Consider the following 21,825-nt stretch of genomic DNA (forward strand, 5'->3'; position numbering starts at 1 on the left):
TGCTAGCACATTCTCTGCCCCATTATCCTTGTACACAGCAGAAGGGCCATGGTATATCACCGTCATAGAGCCCAGTGTTGCTGTGTAGTTAAAACAAACTTGAGTCTCCCGGTTATACAGCAATTTGAGGATTAACTTTATGAAATAGAATGGACGGATTCTGTGGAACGTGCCTATTTTGGCTGAGAACTTATCTGCACAATTCTAATATTGAGACCAGGATACAGCTGTTTGTGACTAAGCCCATACTCACTGCATAAGTACTATCTGAGCATTATTCATAACCAGACATCTGTTTCCTGTTTTCGTTCTTCCCTTTATCATTCTATCCCAATTTCCTTTCACCTGTAGGCCACCTAAGACAACGACAGTGAAGTAAGTCTAATGTTTGACTGTCTCTTCCCTTCCATAACTGTTGTCAGGGTAGTGTAGTCATTCTACTTGGAGGATGGAGGAGGGAACCCAAGGGTCATTCTGAGCCTGGAAGGCTGTTGCCTATGCAATCTATCTTTAGGTGACTAACTTCCTCCCTTGTTCCCCATTAAGAACCTTTCCTGTTGAGGTAGTACCAGTCCCTCCAAATGTACAATTGTGAACTGAATCACAAAAGGAAAACCTCCTGCAGCACAAATAAGGCAAGGCAGTAACTTAGCTAGAGCAAAGCCAGAGTGTAAGTTACACTCTGATATGAAAAAAATGGAACCTCTTACACGAATACAGAACACAGGATGTGTTAAAATTGAAAGAAGTTCATTTCTATGCAAATAGATTGAGGTCAAAGAAGTTTTCCTCAGCCCAAGGGAACATCTTTATCATCAGTGTATTACAACAGACTTTGGAGGTCATTTTACACAGTCCTCCTATTTTACAAAGCTTGTCACTATATTTTACAGTCTAAAAGATGAAGTGATTTGTCTAATGGATTCCATTTTAAATGGCTTAAGGGAGCGCAGTTTAAATACCCCACTAATAAATACTCAGAAAATGTGTTGTATGAAAGGAGAGAAGGTGAGCCCCTCCCTTGACAAAGGCAGAAGAGGCCCTCGGGCCTGATAACAAAGAGTTCCTGGCATTTCACTATTTTTTTTTATCTTCATCTCACTGTATTCTAAGAATTCTTTTTTTTTTTTTTAATTTCAGCTCACTGCAACCTCCGTCTCCCAAGCTCGATTCTCCTACCTCAACCTCCCAAAGTAGCTGGGATTACAGGCACCTGACACCTCGCCTGCCTAATTTTTTTGTATTTTTAGTAGAGACGGGGTTTCACCATGTTGGCCGGGCTGGTCTCGAACCCCTGACCTCAGGTGATCCACCCACCTCTGCCTTCCAAAGTGCTGGGATTACAGGCATGAGCCACCATGCCTGGCCAAAAGCACATTCTTTGTACCTTGGCACTTTTCTTAGCAACCTTCTCTATATCTTTTTTTTTTTTTTTGAGGCAGAGTCTCGCTCTGTCGCCCAGACTGGAGTGCAGTGGCGCAATCTCGGCTCACTGCAAGCTCCGCCTCCCGGGTTCACGCCATTCTCCTGCCTCAGCCTCCTGAGTAGCTGGGACTACAGGCGCCCACCACCTCGCCCGGCTAGTTTTTGTATTTTTAGTAGAGACGGGGTTTCACCATGTTAGCCAGGATGGTCTCGATCTCCTGACCTCGTGATCCGCCCGTCTCGGCCTCCCAAAGTGCTGGGATTACAGGCTTGAGCCACCGCGCCCGGCCAACCTTCTCTATATCTTATCCTCTCTTTTCCTCCATGTTATATTCAAATATGACTTTTAAAATATCTAACACAGGAAGATGGCTTTATTGTTAAAAATGTCTACTAAAAGCAGGCACAGAAAAAAGTGAATGCTTCTTCTCAGATAGTTTCCTGTGCTTTGTCATTGTTACAGGAAAGGGGTCGCGATCCAGACCCCAAGAGGTTCTTGAATCTTGGGCAAGAATTTGGGGTGAGTCCATAAAGTGAAAGCAAATTTATTAAGAAAGGAGGCTGGGCACGGTGGCTCACGCCTGTAATCCCAGCATTCTGGGAGGCCGAGGTAGGTGGATCACGAGGTCAGGAGATCAAGACTATCCTGGCTAACATGGTGAAACCCCGTCTCCACTAAAAATACAAAAAATTAGCTGGGCATGGTGGTGGGCGCCTGTAGTCCCAGCTATTCAGGACGCTGAGGCAGGAGAATTGCTTGAACCTGGGAGGCGGAGATTGCAGTGAGCAAAGTTCGCGCCACTGCACTCCAGCTTGGGCAACAGAACGAGACTCCATCTCAAAAATAATAATAATAATAACAAAGGAATAAGAGAGTGGCTACTCTATATGCAGAGTAGCAGCATGGGCTGCTGGTTAACTATTTTTATGGTTGTTGATTATATGCTAACCAAGGGGTGGCTTATTCATGAGTTTTCTGGCAAAGGGGTGGCCAATTCCCAGAACTGAGGGTTCCTCCCCTTTTTAGACCATATAGGGCAACTTCCTGACGTTTCCATGGCATTTGTAAACTGTCACGGAGTAGTGGGAGTATCTTTTAGCATATGCTAATGCATTATAATTAGTGTATAAGGAGCAGTGGAGACGACCAGAGGTCACTTTCATCATCTTGGTTTTGGTGGGATTTCGCTGGCATCTTTACCACAACCTGTTTTATCAGCAAGATCTTTGTGACCTGAACCTCGTGCCAACTTCCTATCTCATCCTGTGACTAAGAATGCCTAACCACCTGGGAATGCAGTCTAGTAGGTCTTTTACCCAGCCCCTATTCAAGATGGAGTCCTGTGGTTCAAATGCCTCTGACATCATCACTCTTCAAAAATACTTTGTAAATCAAGATTAATCATCAACTTATTGGCTATTATATAACTTACTGAACCTAGCATTCCAGATGCTATAGAATTAAATAATTCTGCACTTTTCCTGTGTTTGTCTAATGTTGAGTCAATTAACTTCAGAGTTGAGGTTTCAATACCAACACAGGTGAAAATTCCTTTCCTGGTTGTCTAATACATCTACTCTCTTATGCAGCCACCATAATAGAATTTTTCAGTTCAGCTCAGAAGTGGCCAAAGGCTTCAACACCCTTCAAAATAATGGGACTGCATCCAAGTTCTGGCCAATGGGTTTTGTGTGGAACCTTCCTTAGGAAAAGCAGGCTTGCTCTTTGCCCACTTGGATCAAGAAAATGAGCATCTCACTCTAGGAATGAGGGTGCCTCGGGTTGAGACTTTGTGGAGCAGATCCAGCAACCAGCCCTCAACTGATCGCAGCTCTTCATGCGCGAGAGAAAAATAAACTATCTCATTCAAGCACTGTGATTTGGGGATCCTATCAATGGAGCCAAAATGAGCACTAACACACCAACTCCATCACTTGGGTATCTGAAAAATAAAAGCACGTTTTAAAATTTTTGCCTATCCTTTGAAATTCACAGGATTTCGTGTTATCATAGAAGATGGTCAGCTGGGCATGGTGGCTCACGCCTGAAATCCTACACTTTGGGAGGCCAAGGCAGATCACCCGAGGTGAAGAGTTCCAGACCAGCCTGGCCAACATGGTGAAACCCCATCTCTACTAAAAATACAAAACATTAGCCAGGTGTGGTGGCAGGCACCTGTAATCCCAGCTACTCGGGAGGCTGAGGCAGGAGAATCATTTGAACCCGGGAGGCGGAGGTGGCAGTGAGCTGAGATCACGCCATTGCACTCCAGCCTGGGCAAAAAGAACAAAACTCTGGCCAGGCGCAGTGGCTCAAGCCTGTAATCCCAGCACTTTGGGAGGCCGAGACGGGCGGATCACAAGGTCAGGAGATCGAGACCATCCTGGCTAATACGGTGAAACCCCGTCTCTACTAAAGAATACAAAAAACTAGCCGGGCGACGAGGCGGGCGCCTGTAGTCCCAGCTACTTGGGAGGCGGAGGCAGGAGAATGGCGTGAACCTGGGAGGCGGAGCTTGCAGTGAGCTGAGATCCGGCCACCGCACTCCAGCCTGGGCGACAGAGCCAGACTCCGTCTCAAAAAAAAAAAAAAAAAAAAAAAAAAAGAACAAAACTCTGTCCCCCACCCCCACAACAACAACAAAAAAAAAGAAGATGGTCCCAGTCATGATTCTTTACAAGTCCTAGGTACTAAGGAATGGTTTAATAACAAGTCAATTATATAATCCTGGATAAAAATTGAAAGAGGCAGGGCACTGTGGCTCATGCCTGTAATCCTAGCACTTTGCAAGGTCAAGGCGGATATATCACCTGAGGTCAGGAGTTCGAGACCAGCCTGGCCAACATGGCAAAACCCTGTCTCTACTAAAAATACAAAAATTAGCTGGGCGTGGTGGCACATGCCCATAATCCCAGCTACTCAGGAGGCTGCGGCAGGAGAATCGCTTGAACCCAGAAGGCAGAGGTTGCAGTGAGCTGAGAGATCATGCCGTTACTCTCCAGCCTGGGCAACAAAAGAAAACTCCGTCTCAAAAAAAAAAAAAAAAAAAAAATTGAAAGATAAACTTGGTACATAAATTATTTTGTAAATTGAATCTCAGAACAGTAATATATGAGATCGATTAGCAAACAAAACAAATATTGCATTGCCGAGGTTTTCAAATTTTTTTATTTTTAAGAAAATAGCTAGGAATCATTTTATTCCTACTGTGGAAGAATTATGAATTATTCAAGATCAATCTTTAATTTCTCAATGTAAATTAAGGTTTCATATGATTTGGATATAAAGTATCTTTCAGCAGCTAAGTAATCTAACTAACTGCTCCCTTGAGCCCAGGAGGCAGAGGTTGCAGTAAGCCAAGATTGCACCACTGCACTCCATCCTGGGCAACACAGGGAGACTGCCTCAAAAAAAAAAAAAAAAACTTACTAACTGCTGAATGTTTTACATTAACTAAACTTAATTCTCAGGTTATCAATTGTTTGTATTGCTCATATAATATTTGAACCATTTTTTCAAAATCATTTGTAATGACTGAAAGATAAAGGTCTCCAATGTCTGAGATAAGTAAAAGTACATCAATTAATATTAGAACATTTACCTTCTTCAAGAAAAATATGTTAATGGCTTAATCATGGTTGTCTACTTTTGAGAGACAGGACTCGCTGGATTTCCTAGGCCGACTAGGAATTCCTAAGCCTAGCTGGGGAAGGTGACCGCACCTACCTTTAAACATGAGGCTTGTAACTCAGCTCACACCTGACCAATCAGGTAGCAAAGAGGGCTCACTAAAATACAAATTAGGTTAAGAGCGGGAGGTAAAGAAATAGTCAAATCATGTATCGCCTGAGAGTACAGGGGGAGGGACAATGATCGGGATATAAACCCAGGCATTCGAGCAGCAAGTGGGCAACTCCCTTTGGGTCACCTCCCATTGCATGGGAGCTCTGTTTTCATTCTATTAAGTCTTGCAACTGCACACTCTTCTGGTCTGTGTTTGTTACAGCTTGAGCTGAGCTTCTGCTCGCCGTCCACCACTGCTGTTCATCGCTGTCCCAGACCCGCCATTGACTTCCACCCCTCTGGATCTGGCAGGGTGTCAACTGTGCTTCTGATCCAGCCAGGTGCCCATTGCTGCTCCCGATCGGGCTAGAGGGTCACCATTGTTCCTGCATGGCTAAGGGCCCAGGGTTCATCCTAATCGAGCTGAACATTAGTCACTGGGTTCCACAGTTCTCTTCCATGACCCATGGCTTCTAATAGAGCTATAACACTCACCACATGGCCCAAGGTTCCATTCCTTGGAATCTGTGAGGCCAAGAACCCCAGGCCGGAGAAGAAAAGGCTTGCTGCCATCTTGGGAGTGGCTGCCACCATCTTGGGGGCAGCCCGCCACCATCTTGGGAGCTCTAAGAACAAAGGCCTGCCTGTAACACTTTTACCACAGAATTGAGAAAACAAATTGACTTGTAATTTTTGTTTCTCTCACCTTCAATGTCACTGGCAAACATACTGCCTACCAGCTACTCCTCAGCCTTACACCTTAAGCATACGTCCTGATCTTACTCTTCGAGTTGAGGGTTTACCATCTTGACACTGGGTAGCCATGTTTCCCTGAGGCTACAGATTAAGAGAGGGGTCACCAACTCATTCCATATGCTCTCATCTTGGCAGAGGAGGCCTACAGGTCAATCCCATTCCACTTGTGCATTCATTCTGGTCTGTAACAGTAACAAGGTCTGGATGAAAAGATCATTGAAAAAACAAACTAGAAATATTCTAAAATAGTTGTCATTTTCCTTCCATAGACTATCAGGGAGTTTCTATCTTTGAGACAGAACCCACACAGACTCAGTTTCTCTATGCAGTCCTTGTTTCCTGCCATTTTAATTTTAGATGAAAATGAGACACATGAGTACATTGAAAAGTAACATCACCATCTGGAAAATTATACATAAGGAAAATGCAATGAGGAATATAGATCATTCAGCCCCTATTCCAGTACTCTTTAACAACTCTGCTTTCTTGCTTTCTTGGGCAGCAATTCATGAGCTATAATACTTAAGGAGATTTTCATCTGTAGGTTTTAGGATTTTCTTATCAGTCATATTCACCACCCATCCTGGAGCAAGACCAAAGAAAATCTGTCTTGGATCCTTCCTAGTACAGAGCATTTTGAAGAGTTCATCTTTAGTGATATCAGGTAAGATATAACCATACTTCCTGGCGAGTTCAAGTCGTGCTTCAGGAAATTTGGCAGGATCCGCCAGGTACCCACGATTCTTTGCATCAGTGTAATACGGCACCAGTTCTTCTGGTGGAAGCATTCTTTTTGGAATGGGTTGTCCACGAAGAAAGAATGGAACAGGTTTGCATACAATGTCTAAAAGAAAATTTAAATTTAAAAAGTGAGATGCAAATATTAGCTCATAGATATACCTAGAGATGTAACTCTAACATAGAGATGTAACACTGTAACATAGAGATGTTACAGAGTTTCTCTTGATTATTAATTTTTATTTATTTATTTTTGAGACGGAGTTTCACTCTTGTTGCCCAGGCTGGAGTGCAATGGCACCATCTCGGCTCACTGCAACCTCTGCCTCACGGGTTCAAGCAATTCTCCTGCCTCAGTCTCCCGAATAGCTGGGATTACAGGCACGTGCCACCACGCCCAAATCATTTTGTATTTTTACTAAAGACGGGTTTCACCATGTTGTCAGGCTGGTCTAGGACTCTTGACCTCAGGTGATCCACCCACCTGGGCCTCCCAAAGTGCTGGGATTACAGGCATAAGCAACCATACCCGGCCAATTATTAATTTTTAAATATTAGTGAGATGAGAACTTAATTCCAAGAACTTTTTATTATATATGCTTGTCTTACGTAAGCAAATGGAAATGCTTCATTTTCAACAGTTTGCATCTTGAGAGGCAAAGTTACTCCCCTGGGTTACCAATGATTAATGAATTTCTAAACATTGGTAACATTGTACTTAAGCCCCATGTTAAAACACAAAACATTTTTATGGCATACTGCCTATAGTGTGTTAGAGCAAGATGGAGTCCCACCGCCCATACCACTAGTAGGAAGTCCTAAAACAGAAAACCGAGGTGTCCAAATGGCAAGTCAAAGAACCATGAAGACTCCAAAAATGCTTATATGGATCTTGTTTAGAAATTAAGAAGTATTAAGATTTCTGGAAAACCAATTTTACTAAAATGAGTTATCTTAACCAAAGAGCTGGCAAAGAAATTTTATGTGAAATGAACCAAGGAATGCTGCATAGCCCCAGTTCTGTTTTTAAACATTTTAAATACCCGAGACATGTGTTCTGAAAGTTAGAGTGAAAAAAAGGCCTACACACAAGATATCACAGATGCCAGAGGGCCTTTAGATAGCTTAGAAAACAATTACACAAATAGATAACTGTATGAATACAACTGACACTCTACTCATCATGTGTTAGCAATGCACCCTTAACCAAAGCCAGTTACAGAAATCAAAACAGTACTAAGGAAATTACTGAGAACCTTAAAATAATAGTACATATGTCACAGAGCAATTACAAAGTTTACCTGATTTAATCCATGGAATCCATTCACACATGTATAGTATTTGGTATACAATGAGACAGATGTTAACTATCACCCACCAGGGTATAAGCTCTGTGAAGGAGATTTTTTTTTTTTTTTTTTTTTTTTGAGACAAAGTCTCGCTCTGTCACCCAGGCTAGAGTACAGTGGCATGATCTCGGCTCACTGCGACCTCCACCTCCCAGACTCAAGTGATTCTCCTGCCTCAACCTCCCAAGTAGCTGGGATTACAGGCATGCACCACCATGCTCAGCTAATTTTTGTATTTTTAGTAGAGATGGGGTTTTGCCATGTTGGCCAGGCTGATCTCGAACTCCTGAACTCAGGTGATCCACCTGACTTGGCCTCCCAAAGTGCTGGGATTACAGGTGTGAGGCCACTGCGCCCAGCCAGGAAGGGACTTTCGACTCTTGCACTACCGTCTCTCCATCAGCTGGAACAGTATCTAGCAAACACTAGCCACTGGCTGTTTGCTGAATGTAAGAATATGACAGCTGTTTTATACAGCTCTAATATACTGCATTACCTAGCAGTATCTCCAAACAGGGCAAATGAGAAATGGCGATTAAGAGGTACTCCGGGCAGGCCACTCACAAAAAGAAGAACTGGAAGCTATCTGCTAAGGGTCAAGACCAAGAATTAGAAAGCAGAGCCACCTAAAGCCAGGTCATGCTCTGGATAAACCATCCTACCTATTTCACCTACAACAGAGGGTAAGTAAATACTGGATGTCCTTGAATCATCAAGAAAGTATCTTCAAAATATATTTAAGAAAGAAGTTTGTAGGCCAGGCACAATGGCTGATGCTTTTAATGCCAGCACCTTGGCAGGTAGGAGAATTGCTTGAGCCCAGGAGTTCAAGACCATCCTGAGCAACATAGTGAGACCTCATCTCTACAAAACATAAAACAAAAAAAAACTAGCGTGGTGACAGACACCTGTAGTCCCAGTTACTCAGGGAGCCTAGGTGGGAGGATTTGAGCCCAGGAGTTTGAGGTTGCAGTGAGTGGAACTGCACTCCAGCCTGAGAGAGCAAGACCATCTCAAACGAAAAGAGAAAAAAAAAAATTCTGGCCCGACATGGTGGCTCACACCTATAATCCCACCACTTTGGGAGGCTGAGCCAGAAGGATCACTTGAAACCAGGAGTTTGAGACCAGCATGGGCAACACAGTGAGATCTCCATCTTTATAAAAATCAAATTAGCCAGGCATGGTAGCATACACCTGTAGTCCCAGCTACTCATGAGGTTGAGGTAGGAGGATCACTTGAGCCCAGGAGTTGGAGGTTGCAGTCAGTCTTGATCACACCACTACATTCCAGCCTGGATGACAGAGTGAGACCATAGTGCAAAAAAAATTAAAAATGTTCTATAACTTGGAAAACTAAAGCACAACAAAGTAAATTATTCAGAGCCAAAATTACTAAGTGATAAACCTGTGATTGGATTTATTACTTTTTAAATAAAAAGCTCCTGGGACAACCCGCAGAGCTGCTGGAGTGAGCCACGCACAAGAGCATCAAGGTTGAGGGTGCCTCCGAAGATGCCAGCTCAGGGTGGCGGAGGGCATCTGGCTAGAGAACGAACGCCACCACCACATTGTGGTAACAATGACTGAAAAACACACTAATGCAAAGTCCTTCCAAAATGTCTGTGACTCTTTTAAAGAAAAATACTGGTTTTCATATTTGAAGCAGCTCACCCTAAAAACTGAGTGACAGACCAAAATAAGAAAAGATGCTCATCTATAGTAAACAAGAGGGAAAATGGAATCACCACGTTAGCGAATTTTTTTCTTTTTTTTTTTTTTTGAGACAGTCTCACTCTGTCACCCAGCCTGGAGTGCAGTGGCGCGATCTCAGCCCACTACAACCTCTGCTCCCAGGTTCAAGGGATTCTCCTGCCTTAGCTTCCCGAGTAGCTGGGATTACATGCGCCCGCCACCACACCCCACTAATTTTTGTATGTTTAGTAGAGATGGGGTTTCACCACGTTGGCCAGGCTGGTCTACAACTCCTGACTTCATGTGATCCACCCACCTCGGCCTCCCAAAGTGCTGGGATTACAGGCGTGAGGCGCTGCGCCCAGCCTTTGATGAATATTTTTTAAAAGCTTTCAATTATGGGAAAAAGGAAATGGTAGGTATTTGTTTCAAACTCTACATACAGACGACACAAAGCCTTCCCTTTTTCCTTTTTATATATTAATTTTCAAAGAATTTTCTTCTAATCATGCAATTTGGCCAGGAAATGTTTAACTCCCATTTGAATGTAAAAGCACCAAAGAATCCTTTGTAAAGCATTTAGTCAACAAGTTACATTTGGTTGTCATCTCTGCAACTTGAAAAATCCAATTAATTTATTCAACAAAATTTAAGTGAGTCTCTTCCAGATACCAGGCATCGTTCTATGTGCAGGAGATACAGCAGGTAGCAAAAGGTCTCCATCATCCTGAGAGATGGGAAAGAAAGAATGAACGGAGAGAGAGAAATGAACTTATACTTTGTCAGCTGGTGATAGCCGCCAGGGTCAAACACAATGCAGGGCAAGGGGACAGGATGTGCCTGTGCATGTGTGTGTGTGCATGTGCACAATACACATGTGCATGTGTGTACATATGCTCTTTTTTTAGTACAGGTGAGAAAGATCTCCTAATAAGCAGAGATCTGGAACAATGGGGCCCAAAGCCATGAATATTCCAGGTGGGGGAAGCTCCAGGCAGGGGGAACAGCAGAGGTCGAGGCTGAAAGTACATAGTACACAGGGCTCGGAGTGTGGAGGAAATCCAAAGCAGGTGGCCAGTAAGGGAACGGAGGGAGCAGGGGAACATCAGGAGGGACAAGAGCTGGTGCAGATCACAGCCAGCCTTGTAGGAGCAGCGTGGACACCACTGAAGGTTTTGTGCAAAGGAGTGATAGTCCATGCTTTAAAAGGAATCTCGTGCCACGTCACTCCACTGCAGATGGAAACAACAACAGAAAGGCCACCTGAAGGCCCACAGTCATCCAGGCAAGAGGACAGTGGTTAGGACAGACTGGCAGTAGTAGCTGGAGAAGTGGTCAAATGTGGATAGTTTGAAGAAACAACTCAAAAGATTTATTAGGGCATAAAAGAAAAAGTTCAGGACTCCAAATTTTGGATGGACTTGTCATTTACTTACATAGGGAAGACTACAAGATGAGCCAGGCTGAGGTAAAAGAGAAAAGAGGGGCTGGGTGTGGTGGTTCACACCTGTAATCCCAGCACTTTGGGAGGCTGAGAAGGGCAGATCACTTGAGGTCAAGAGTTCGAGACCAGCTTTGACAACATGGTGAAACTTGTCTCTACCCAAAATATAAAAATTAGCTGGGTGTGGTGGCGGGCACCTGTAACCCCAACTACTCCGGTGGCTGAGACAGGAGGATCGCTTGAACCTGGGAGGCGGAGATTGCAGTGAGCAGAGATCGCGCACTGCAGCCTGGGCGACAGAGCAAGACTCTGTCTCAAAAAAAGAGAGAGAAAAGAGACATTTCAGACATGAGACATGCTACCTTTTAGGTCCCTGCTAGACATTCAAGAGAATTTGCCAGGCAGGCAGATGCAGTTCTGCAGTTCAGGGGAGGGGTTGAGAGCCTTTTTTGCCCTTGGTATTTGTGTCAGCAACATGCTGTATTCTTTAAATCATAATAATCCATATGGTAGATGTAGATCAAATACTACATCCAAACTACTACCAACATTTGCCATTCAGTAAGTAATTTAAAAGTAGTAGCCAATATAAGACAAAGAGAAAAAGAAGAAAATGACCATGGAACAAGCTTACCCAGACTTCTTGGATCATAGAAGGCTGTAGTAACAACACCACCATTTTTTTCTATGGCAGCAATAGCCAGTTCTGAAGCCAACTGTACTTCAATATTAACTTTCGCCGTAAAGGTGTCAGCACCCTGAAATATGTCAAAACAGTCTGTTGGTAAACAGCTTGGCTAAAAGTAAATTAATTATGTCAAGCTTCCTTTATAAATAGTATTTTTCCCTCCGAAGTGCCTATAATGTAACAGTACAGTTAGCCCTCCATATCTGTGGGTTCCACATCTGTGAGTCAACCAACTTGGATAGATAATTTTTGGAAAAAAGTAATAATAAAAAATAAGGCTGGGCGCAGTAGTTCACACCTATAATCCCAGCACTTTGGGTGGCCAAAGCGGGTGGACCACCTGAGGTCAGGAGTTCGAGACCAGCCTGCCCAACATGGAGAAACCCCGTCTCTAGTAAAAATACAAAAAATTAGCTGGGTATGGTGCCGCGCACCTGTAGTCCCAGCTACTCAGGAGGCTGAGGCAGGAGAATCGCCTGAACCCAGCCAGGGGGAGGTTGCAGTGAGCCAAGATCACGCCATTGCACTCCAGCCTGGGCTACAAGAGTGAAACTCCATCTCAAATAAAAATAAAAATAAAATAAGGCCAGGTGCAGTGGCTCATGCCTGTAATCACAGCACTTTGGGAGGCCAAGGCAAGAAGATCACCTGAGGTCAGGAGTTCAAGACCAGCCTGGGCAACATGGTGAAACCCCGTCTCTATTACAATACAAAAAGTAGCTGGGCATGATGGCGGGCACCAGTAATCCCAGCTACTTCGAGGCTGAGGCAGGAGAATCACTTGAACCCGGGAGGCAGAGGCTGCAATGAGCTGAGATCGCACAACTGCACTCCAGTCTAGGTGACAGAGCAAGACGCCATCTCAAAATAATAATAATAATACAATAATAAGAAAACAATTCTTTTTTAAATATAGTATAACAACTATTTATATAGTATTTACATTACTTTCAATGGCAAAAGACGCAATTACTTGTGCACCAACCTAATATTAGGTATTACAGGTAATCTAGAGATGATTTAAAGTATATGGGAGGATGTGGCAGGTTATATGCAAATACTAGGCCATCTTAGAGACTTGATTATCTGGATTGTAGTAAGAGGAGGTGGTCCTGGAACCAATCCTAAGGGACGACTATAATTCCTATTTTAAATATCTCTACTTTGAGGTCCTATCACTTTTTTTTTTTTTAACATTTTATTTAGGCTACCTTGTTTTACCAATTTTCAATCCGTGTAGGTAAGACTGACTATATTTCCATTTTATGTACACCTACTAAGCATTCACTCCTGGTACTTCATTAATAGCAGGCTGCTTCATCCTCATAACAACCTTATGATAGGATTATTGCTATCTCGACTTCATAGATGGAAATACCAAGGCACAGAGAAGTTAAGTAATATGCCCAAGGTCACAAAGCAAGGATTCTAATCCAGGGAGTCTAGTCATAGCATCTGTATTTTTAACCACAACATTATGCTGTCATAGATAAAAACTAATCTTCCTTATCCCTAAGTAAGTAAGAGGCCAGCAGGAGGTTAAACAGGGGAACATGCAGGCTGGAGCAGACGGAAGAACAGAATATCTGACAAAATCTGAGCTTTGGAGAAGTTGGCCTCACTAGGGCAAAAAAGAGAAGACAATAGAAATTTCACTTTGCATTCAATATTGACTTTATTATAGCCTCTAAGCTGGAAAAAAAGAAAAAAAAAAACCTCTCCAAATTTTTCCTGGAATAGTCAACACTAGAAAATGTACAGGCGCAGTGACTCATGCCTGTAATCCTAGCACTTTGGGAGGCCAAGGAGGGCAGATTACTTAATGTCAGGAGTTTGAAACCAGCCTGGCCAACATGTTAAAACCCCATCTCTACTAAAAAATATAAAAATTAGCCGGGCACGGTGGCACGTGCCTGTAATCCCAGCTACTTGGGAGGCTGAGGCAGGAGAATGGCTTAAACCTGAGGTGGAGGTGAAGGTTGCTGTGAGTCCAGATCGTGCCATTGCACTGCAGCATGGGCAACAGAGCAAGACTCCATCTCAAAAAATAAAAATAAAAAAGAAGGAAAAAAAAAAGAAAAATGTAGTTCTGAACTCCAAAAAGTTAAATTTTTGGTCACAGTTAGCATGTGCTATATTTTTCTCTAATTTCAAAGCAGATTCTGATAAAAACAAAAAGATGGCAGCATTACCACTCTATGGCAATAGAAAGTTTTCATGAAGCTGAAACAAACTGGCTCCCAGTTTAGCTCCTTCTATTAATGACTAATTTTTCATGTATTTCAAAAATATTCCATAAATTCTAAGATGCATTTTCACACTTTTTTTATATCTAATACTGGTGTGTGTTTAAAATCAACAGTACCTTTGATTCAATAAAATAGGGTCTTGCTGTATCATTTGTGATTTTTAAGTCATCTATAGCTTGCTTAACCATCTCCCTATTTTGGGGAATTGGTGTCAGTTCCAGTATTTTCAGTAGTATAAATAGCATTTTTAGGACTGTCTTTATAGTCAGGTTTCTTTCATTTCGCTTTTCCTTGAGAACATACATTTCCAAATTGATAATTTTGTGCTAAAGGATCAAAACTGTCTTATTATTCACTATTTACTGCAAATCTGAAATCACAGAAGTCAGTCAGTTAACAGAGCTATAAATGATGTGTAATCGCACTTACTCAACCAGTGCCCTGGGGTACAGTTTTCACGGTTATTTTTGCTAATCTAATAGACAACACCTAAGGATGTTGGGATGTGCAGTTTAAGGGCTGATGAGGTCATGGATTTCCATATGTTAAGTTACATGTGTATTTCCTTATACACACCCAGGGTAGAATACTGAGGCTTAATCTTGTATTTGGTATTCTCTTTTCAAATTACTTTATTTGGAAAGTTTTTATCCATACAGTTCACTTTTTCAAAGGAATCTGAAAGGTTTTTTCATAAACATATGCTTCCCTCTAGTGGACACTAACTTACCTATACAACTGTATTATTGGCAAACAGTAGTTGATTAACAATGTCCAAAAAATTTGGCCAACAGTGGCTCACGTCTGTAATCCCAGCACTTTGGGAGGCCGAGGCAAGCGGATCACCTGAGGTTAGGAGTTCAAGAACAGCCTGACCAACATGGTGAAACCCTGTCTCTACTAAAAATACAAAATTAACCTGGCTTGGTGGTGCATGCCTGTAATTCCAGCTACTTGGAAGGCTGAGACAAGAGAATCGCTTGAACCTGGGAGGTGGAGATTGCAGTGAGTCGAGATCATGCCATTGCACTCCAGCCTGGGTGACAGAGTGAGATTACGTCTCCAAAAAAAAAAAAGAGGCAGAAAAAATAGCTGGGCCTGGTGGCAGGTGCCTGTAATCCCAGCTACTCGGGAAGCTAAGGCAGGAGAATCGCTTGAACTCAGGTGACAGAGGTTGCAGTGAGCTGAAATGACACCACTGTACTCCAGCCTGGGCCACAGAGCGAGATACCAAAAAAAAGAAAGAAGAAAGTAAAGCAATGAATCAAAGCACCTGCCCTCAAGGGAGCTTATATTCTAGTGAGGAAGACAATGAAAACAAAGGCATAACTTGGTAATAAATGTCAAGTGTTCATATATATTCAAAGAAAAACACTTTGGGCAGAGTAAAGGAAACAGTGTGATTCCTGAAGCAGGGAAAGTACTCTTTTAAAAAGCCTCTCAAAAAAGACCTTCCTGGCCGGGCGGGGTGGTTCACACCTGTAATCCCAGCACTTTGGGAAGCTGAGGTGGATCACCTGAGGCAGATCACCTGAGGTCAGGAGTTTGAGAACAGCCTGGCCAACATAGCAAAACCCCATCTCTACTAAAAATAAATTAGCCAGACGTGGTGGCACGTGCCTGTAGTCACACCTACTCAGGAGGCTGAGGCATGAGAATAGCTTGAACCTGAGCAGCAGAGGTTGGCAGTGAGCTGAGATCGCGTCATTTTACTCCAGCCTGGGAGACAGAGTGAGATTCTGTCTCTATTAAAAAAAAAAGATCTTCCTGATATGCTGACATTCAAACAGAGAACAAAAAGAAGTAAGGGGGCACCAGGCACGGTGGCTCACACCTGTAATCCCAGAACTTTGGGAAGCGGAAGTGGCTGGATCACGAGGTCAGGAGTTCAAGAAGGCCTGGCCAATATAGCGAAACTCCATCTCTACTAAACATATAAAAAATTAGCCAGGTGTGGTGGCACATGCCCGTAGTCCCAGCTACTCAGGAGGCTGAGGCAGGAGAATCTCTTGAACCCGGGAGGCAGAGGTTGCAGTGAGCCGAGATTGTACCACTGCACACTAGCCTGGGCAAGACTCCATCTCAAAAAAAAAAAACAGAGCAAGACTCCATCTCAAAAAAAAAAAAAAAAAAAAAAAAAAAAGGAGGGGGCAAGCTTTACAGATACGCAGAAGGGCATTCCAGGACCAAGGGACAGAGCCCTGCCATGATAGCATGACAGCTGTCCAAAACCACAGCCATCACCACTACATAACGGTTATAAACACAAATGAGATAAAAATAAAGGGGGTAGAGTATTGATTATCTGAAAATCAAAAATATCCTTCTACAGGCCAGGTGTGGTGGCTCACGCCTGTAATTCCAGCACTTGGGGAGACCGAAGTGAGCAGATCAGTTGAGGTCAGCAGTTCAAGATCAGCCTGGCCAACATATTGAGACCCTGTCTCTACTAAAAATAAATAAAATTACCTGGGCGTGGTCGTGGGTGCCTGTAATCCCAGCTACTCAGGAGGCTGAGGCAGGAGAATCACTTAAACCCGTGAGGTGGAGGTTGCAGGAGCCAACATTGCACCACTGCACTCCAGATCAGGCAACGGAGCAAGACTCCGTCTTAAAAAAAAAAAAAAAAATACTCCTATATAACACAAAAAGATCTAATCAAGACTTACCTCTTCAACCAGTTGGACACCATAATCCCTTTTAAGTGGCTGGATGATCACACCTCTCCCATTGACAAGCTGGGTTAAGTCAATAGGTTGAGTAGGATCAACACGACCCAAATCAATCAGATACTGCAGCCTATTGAGACTCAAAGGCTTATACTGGCGTCTGAAACTGTAAAACAAGAATGTAAGAGTTGGAAAACTCTCATCTTCCTGTAACTTCTCCAAATCAACTCAAAGCTTTGTCTTGTATTTTCCTCTACCCATTTTAATTATTTGACTAAATAAAATCCTCTTGAGCATAACACAAACATGCAATATTGCTTGGTTTTGGGTAATGAAACCTGTACCACCTTTGTTCCACTAAAAATTATTTTCCTCTCTAAGCATTTACTTCACTTATTTACACAAATAAATCTGTAGAAAATTTAACTTACTATGGAGCTCAAAGTAATAATGTAGTTATCATTTATTAGGTGACTACAGTGGGCCAGATTTTTATATATACTATTATTGCTAATTCTCTTAAATAACCATTAGAGCAGGCATTAGAATCTCCATTTTGCAGGTCTGAGTGCAATGTCTGGGCTTTTTTCCTTTTAATAATCCAGGCCAAATTTCATTACCAAAAAATGGTTCAGGGGAACAGTAGCAAAAGTTTGCTTCAAAGTGAATTTAAAATTTCCACCAAAATTTCTACCAAACTATTATTTAGGTGCTTTTTAATGGAAATTGGGGACCTGTACTTTTAAAAAGCAAAGCAACCTTACCTATGTCCTTCGTTAAACCCGTATTTTGGGATTCGGATGTAAAATGGAGTCTGGCCTCCCTCAAAGCCCAGGCGGGGCCGGGTTCCTCTTTGCCTTTCTCCTTTATGGCCTCTGCCACATTTTCTACCTCTTCTCCGACCTCTTGGTCGTCTCTCCTACAAGGAAAGAAGAGAATTTTATGAATTTCAGATGCATTTCTAAAAACTGCATTTCAGCTCTTCACTTTTTGTTATGCTATTCATTCATCCAACCGACCAGTGCTAGCTAACACTATTGTGTGATATAAGCATGTCCTAATTGCTCAAAGGTCCACACACTCTGTTAGCATCTTTGCCTCTAAAGACATAGCTAATTCTTGTAACCAAAGTCCAAGCGTATTTCAAAAGCAAAAAGTAAAGGTTGGGATGGGGATTAGGTTTTTGTAATAGGCTGAAACTGAAAAAAAATCCTAGAATTAAATATCCACAACATTTTAAATGATAGTGAAGAACTTTTTATTTTGAAATTAATTGTAAATATGCAAAGTTTATTCATAAACCTGTAATTTTATTTGAAAACTAATTTGTGGAAGAAAATCTTTTCCTTAATTTACTTCCTGTCATTTCACGAAAGCAACGAATTGACTGTTACAATGACAGTACACTGTCAACTAACAGCTTTTCTAGCTGTATTTAGTGAACTGCAGAAGGGACAGCTGCGATTCAGATCTTTTCCAATGAACAAAACATACACGGGGAAAGCACTTCATTTTAAACCCAATTTTGAATGACACAATGACTTTGTAGTTTCTGCGAGTAGGCTTCTCCGCCTAATATCTTTACGCTTTTAAACATAACCTTAACTGGGTGCGGCCGGGCGCAGTGGCTCACGCCTGTAATCCCAACACTTAGGGAGGCCACGGCGGGCGGATCACGAGGTCAGCAGTTCAAAACCAGCCTGGCCAACGCGGTGAAACCACCTCTCTACTAAAAATACAAAAATTAGCCGGGCGTGGTGGCGGGCGCCTGTAATCCCAGCTACACGGGAGGGTGAGGCAGAATTGTTTCTGGGCGACAGCGCAAGACTCCGTTTCGGGGGGGAAAAAAAAAAAGAACTGGGTGCACGTGGAAAGATTTCCCTCTGGGCAGTAAGGGAGAACAGGCACGAGGCAACCCTACGTTCATCCCAATACCCTCCCAGAAAGGGCAGTTCTCCTAATGACAGGGAGAGAAGGGCCGCCGCTTTCATCGCCCGGGTCCCCAGCGCTTCCCCGCACCGCCACTACCCATTTACCGGTTTCTTGGAGCCAGGATTCGGCTTTAAGTTGGCCAGGCTCACACGCGGCAGGCCCCGGAGCAGGTCCAGGGCCCGGGCCCGACCGCCGTGCAAAGGACCGGCCATAACCCGCAGACCCAAGGTCGCCCTGAGCTGCTCGGAGGCCACGTGGTCTCGGGGGCTGCTTTACGGCCGTGGCCCCGCCCCTGTCGCGCTGCAGCAGCGCGCTCAAGCCCGGGACTCGGGCAGAAGCGTAGGAGTCTGCAAGCTTGTCTCGGTTGTCTTTTTAGTTCTTTGGGGATGTGATCTTATTTTCCGAGATCGTGCTTTGTCCTCGGGGTCCCTTTTAATATTCTGAACGTAAAACCTCTTTCGCCAAGCAAGAGCATGCACTAAAAACACTGCGTTAAATAAAGGATCTTTTTTGAGTCAGTGTTTGTTTGGCCTTACCCGTTTGTCTAGGCAGTGCCTTCTCTGAGGTCAATGCAAAATCCAGAGTAAAGCAAAGTGAACTGTTAATTATTAGCTTTTGAGCTTGCGTAATTATACACCGTAAGGTACAAAAATAATACTCAGAGTGCACCTATCAAAATGCCTGGCTAATACCAATCTTTGAATAAGACTCAAAGTATGAACTCTTATCCGTGTGCATCTGTATTGTTTTGAGTGAATCGCAGTTACCAACCACCTACTGTTAATGACTGGCGCCATACCGAATGCCTGGTGTGTGCCAGACGCTGTATTAAATCAGCCTTACTCGATTTACAGCCATTCTAGAGGTAGATGGTGTTAGTACATTTTACAGTCACAACAGGGAAGGCTTAGCAAGGTCCAATAGCTTGACCAACTTCTTACAATAAGCGACAGAGTCAGGATTCAAACGTATACTGCTTCCTACTATAAAAGTAGTATTTTTAGAATGTAAAATTGAGTATCGGCATCACAAAATACAAACATTATTAATCGAAAAATACCAGCTCTTCTTTTTTCTCTTAAGTGAGTTTAACATAGAAAAGACTGTTCCTTTCTTTTTCTTTCCTTTAGTAATGGTTTGACATTTCACTTGCTGGGGAGTTTTTTCTGCTAACTCTTACTAGTAATCACAAATAATGAAAGTGAGACAATTTTTGGAGGGCATCTGTCTCTAGGTTTAACTGCGTCTTTTTAAAGTTCCTTTAAATCAAGTGTAAAATAACTACATAAAGAAAAAGTTGTATTCCTTCCTTCAAGTACTATTTATAAGTAAGACACTGAACTTGTTAGAAATACACATGGATTAACTCAAACAGGATTTCCTTCCCAAGTTGTTTGAAATCTAGTAGGTAACAGTTTCCAAAAATGAATTATTATTATTATTATTATTTTGAGACAGACTCTAACTCTGTTGCTTAGGCTGTAGTGCAATGGTGCAATCTCGGCTTACTGCAACCTCCGCCTCCCCGGTTCAAGCAATTCTTAGCCAGAGTAGCTGGGATTACAGGCGTTCACCAACACGCCTGGCTAATTTTTTTGTGTGTGTATTTTTAGTAGATACAGGGTTTCGCCATGTTGGGCAGGGTGGTCTCCAACTGCTGGCCTCAGGTGATCCGCCTGCTTCTGCCTTCCAAAGTGCTGGGGTTACAGGAGTGAGCCACCGCCCCAGGCCCGTGAATGTTTTTTAGAAGTTAAAGATAAAGTAGGCCTCTTGTAGGAGAATTAGCAAAAACAAGAAAATATGAGTTCGTTAAAATGATATGAAGGTAACGTCCAGACCACTTAGAAGTACATAAGAAATAGAATGCGGGGGGCGGGGTGAAATGGAACCTATTTTCTGCCTTTAGCGATTTTTGGTTTGTTTGTTTGAGACGGAATCTCACTCTGTCGCCCAGGTTGGAGTGCAGTGGCGCCATCTCGCAACCTCCCCTCCCAGGTTCAAGCGATTTTCCTGCCTCAGCCTCCCCAGTAGCTGAGATTACAGGCATGCACCACCACGTACAGCTTTTTTCGTAGTTTTTTTGGTTGGTTGGTTGGTTTTTCAGTAGAGACTGGGTTTTACCACGTTGGCTAGGCTTGTCTCAAACTCCTAACCTCAAATGATCTACCTGCCTTGGCCTCCCAAAGTGCTGGGATTACAGGTGTGAGCCACTGAGCCCAGCCTGCCTTTAGTGATTTTTAATTCAGTAGTTTTCATTAAACTTTCCTACCTTTGGGAAGAAAATTGCAAAATATAATTGCAAACTGTACCCTAATCTACAGAAAAATGCACAATTATTTTCAATCCCCAAAAAATCATTGTTTGCTGTAAGTAATGAACTTTTTGATTTTTTTTTTTTTTTTTTTTTTTTTTTTTTTTTTGAGACAGAGTCTAGCTCTGTCGCCCAGGCTGGAGTGCAGTGGCGCGATCTCGGCTCACTGCAAGCTCCGCCTCCCGGGTTTACGCCATTCTCCTGCCTCAGCCTCCCGAGTAGCTGGGACTACAGGCGCCCGCCTCGTCGCCCGGCTAGTTTTTTGTATTTTTTAGTAGAGACGGGGTTTCACCGTGTAGACCAGGATGGTCTCGATCTCCTGACCTCGTGATCCACCCGTCTCGGCCTCCCAAAGTGCTGGGATTACAGGCTTGAGCCACCGTGCCTGGCCGAACTTTTTGATTATTAATGCCAGTAATGTTTTTTATCATGGAAAATTTTTTTATTGAATAAATAAAATGCAAGAAATATGCTGCATTTCTTGGAAGTAGAAGTTGTATGGGTTATATAATGTTATTGGTGGACATCAGTTAATAATAATGGGAATAACAATTGTTGACAGTTAATTGTAGGCTATGTGTTTATGCCATATCCAACATGTTGATTAAGCACATAAAACTGTCAAAATAATTTGATGAGTTTCGTTTGTGCTGTAAGAATGTAAATTAAGGGTGTGTGGTCAATAAGTCAACAATCTTTACCTTAAGTGTATAGTAGTTTTATGTCATCCTCATAATTGCACAGTTCATATTTATTACCCACCTACATGCTTGGGATGTGCTAAAT

The 21,825-nt window shown here is 42.9% G+C and overlaps 1 protein-coding gene and 1 pseudogene across 1 annotated transcript; one reads left to right on the forward strand and one right to left on the reverse strand.

The window, feature by feature from the left end:
• The first annotated feature begins 986 nt into the window (after positions 1-986).
• Positions 987-1,089, forward strand: LOC115899820 (annotated as a pseudogene).
• Positions 1,090-6,281: 5,192 nt separating this feature from the next.
• Positions 6,282-18,996, reverse strand: MRPL15 (mitochondrial ribosomal protein L15). The gene is made up of 5 exons (XM_010388001.1): positions 18,833-18,996; positions 17,561-17,715; positions 16,797-16,962; positions 11,825-11,948; positions 6,282-6,809 (listed from the first exon to the last, which is right to left on the reverse strand). Exons 1-5 carry the CDS (start codon positions 18,938-18,940, stop codon positions 6,472-6,474), a joined length of 891 nt encoding a protein of 296 aa, XP_010386303.1. The 5' UTR covers positions 18,941-18,996; the 3' UTR covers positions 6,282-6,471.
• Positions 18,997-21,825: the final 2,829 nt, after the last annotated feature.

Source organism: Rhinopithecus roxellana, chromosome 9 (genome assembly GCF_007565055.1).
Source record: "Rhinopithecus roxellana isolate Shanxi Qingling chromosome 9, ASM756505v1, whole genome shotgun sequence".
Taxonomy (NCBI): domain Eukaryota; kingdom Metazoa; phylum Chordata; class Mammalia; order Primates; family Cercopithecidae; genus Rhinopithecus; species Rhinopithecus roxellana.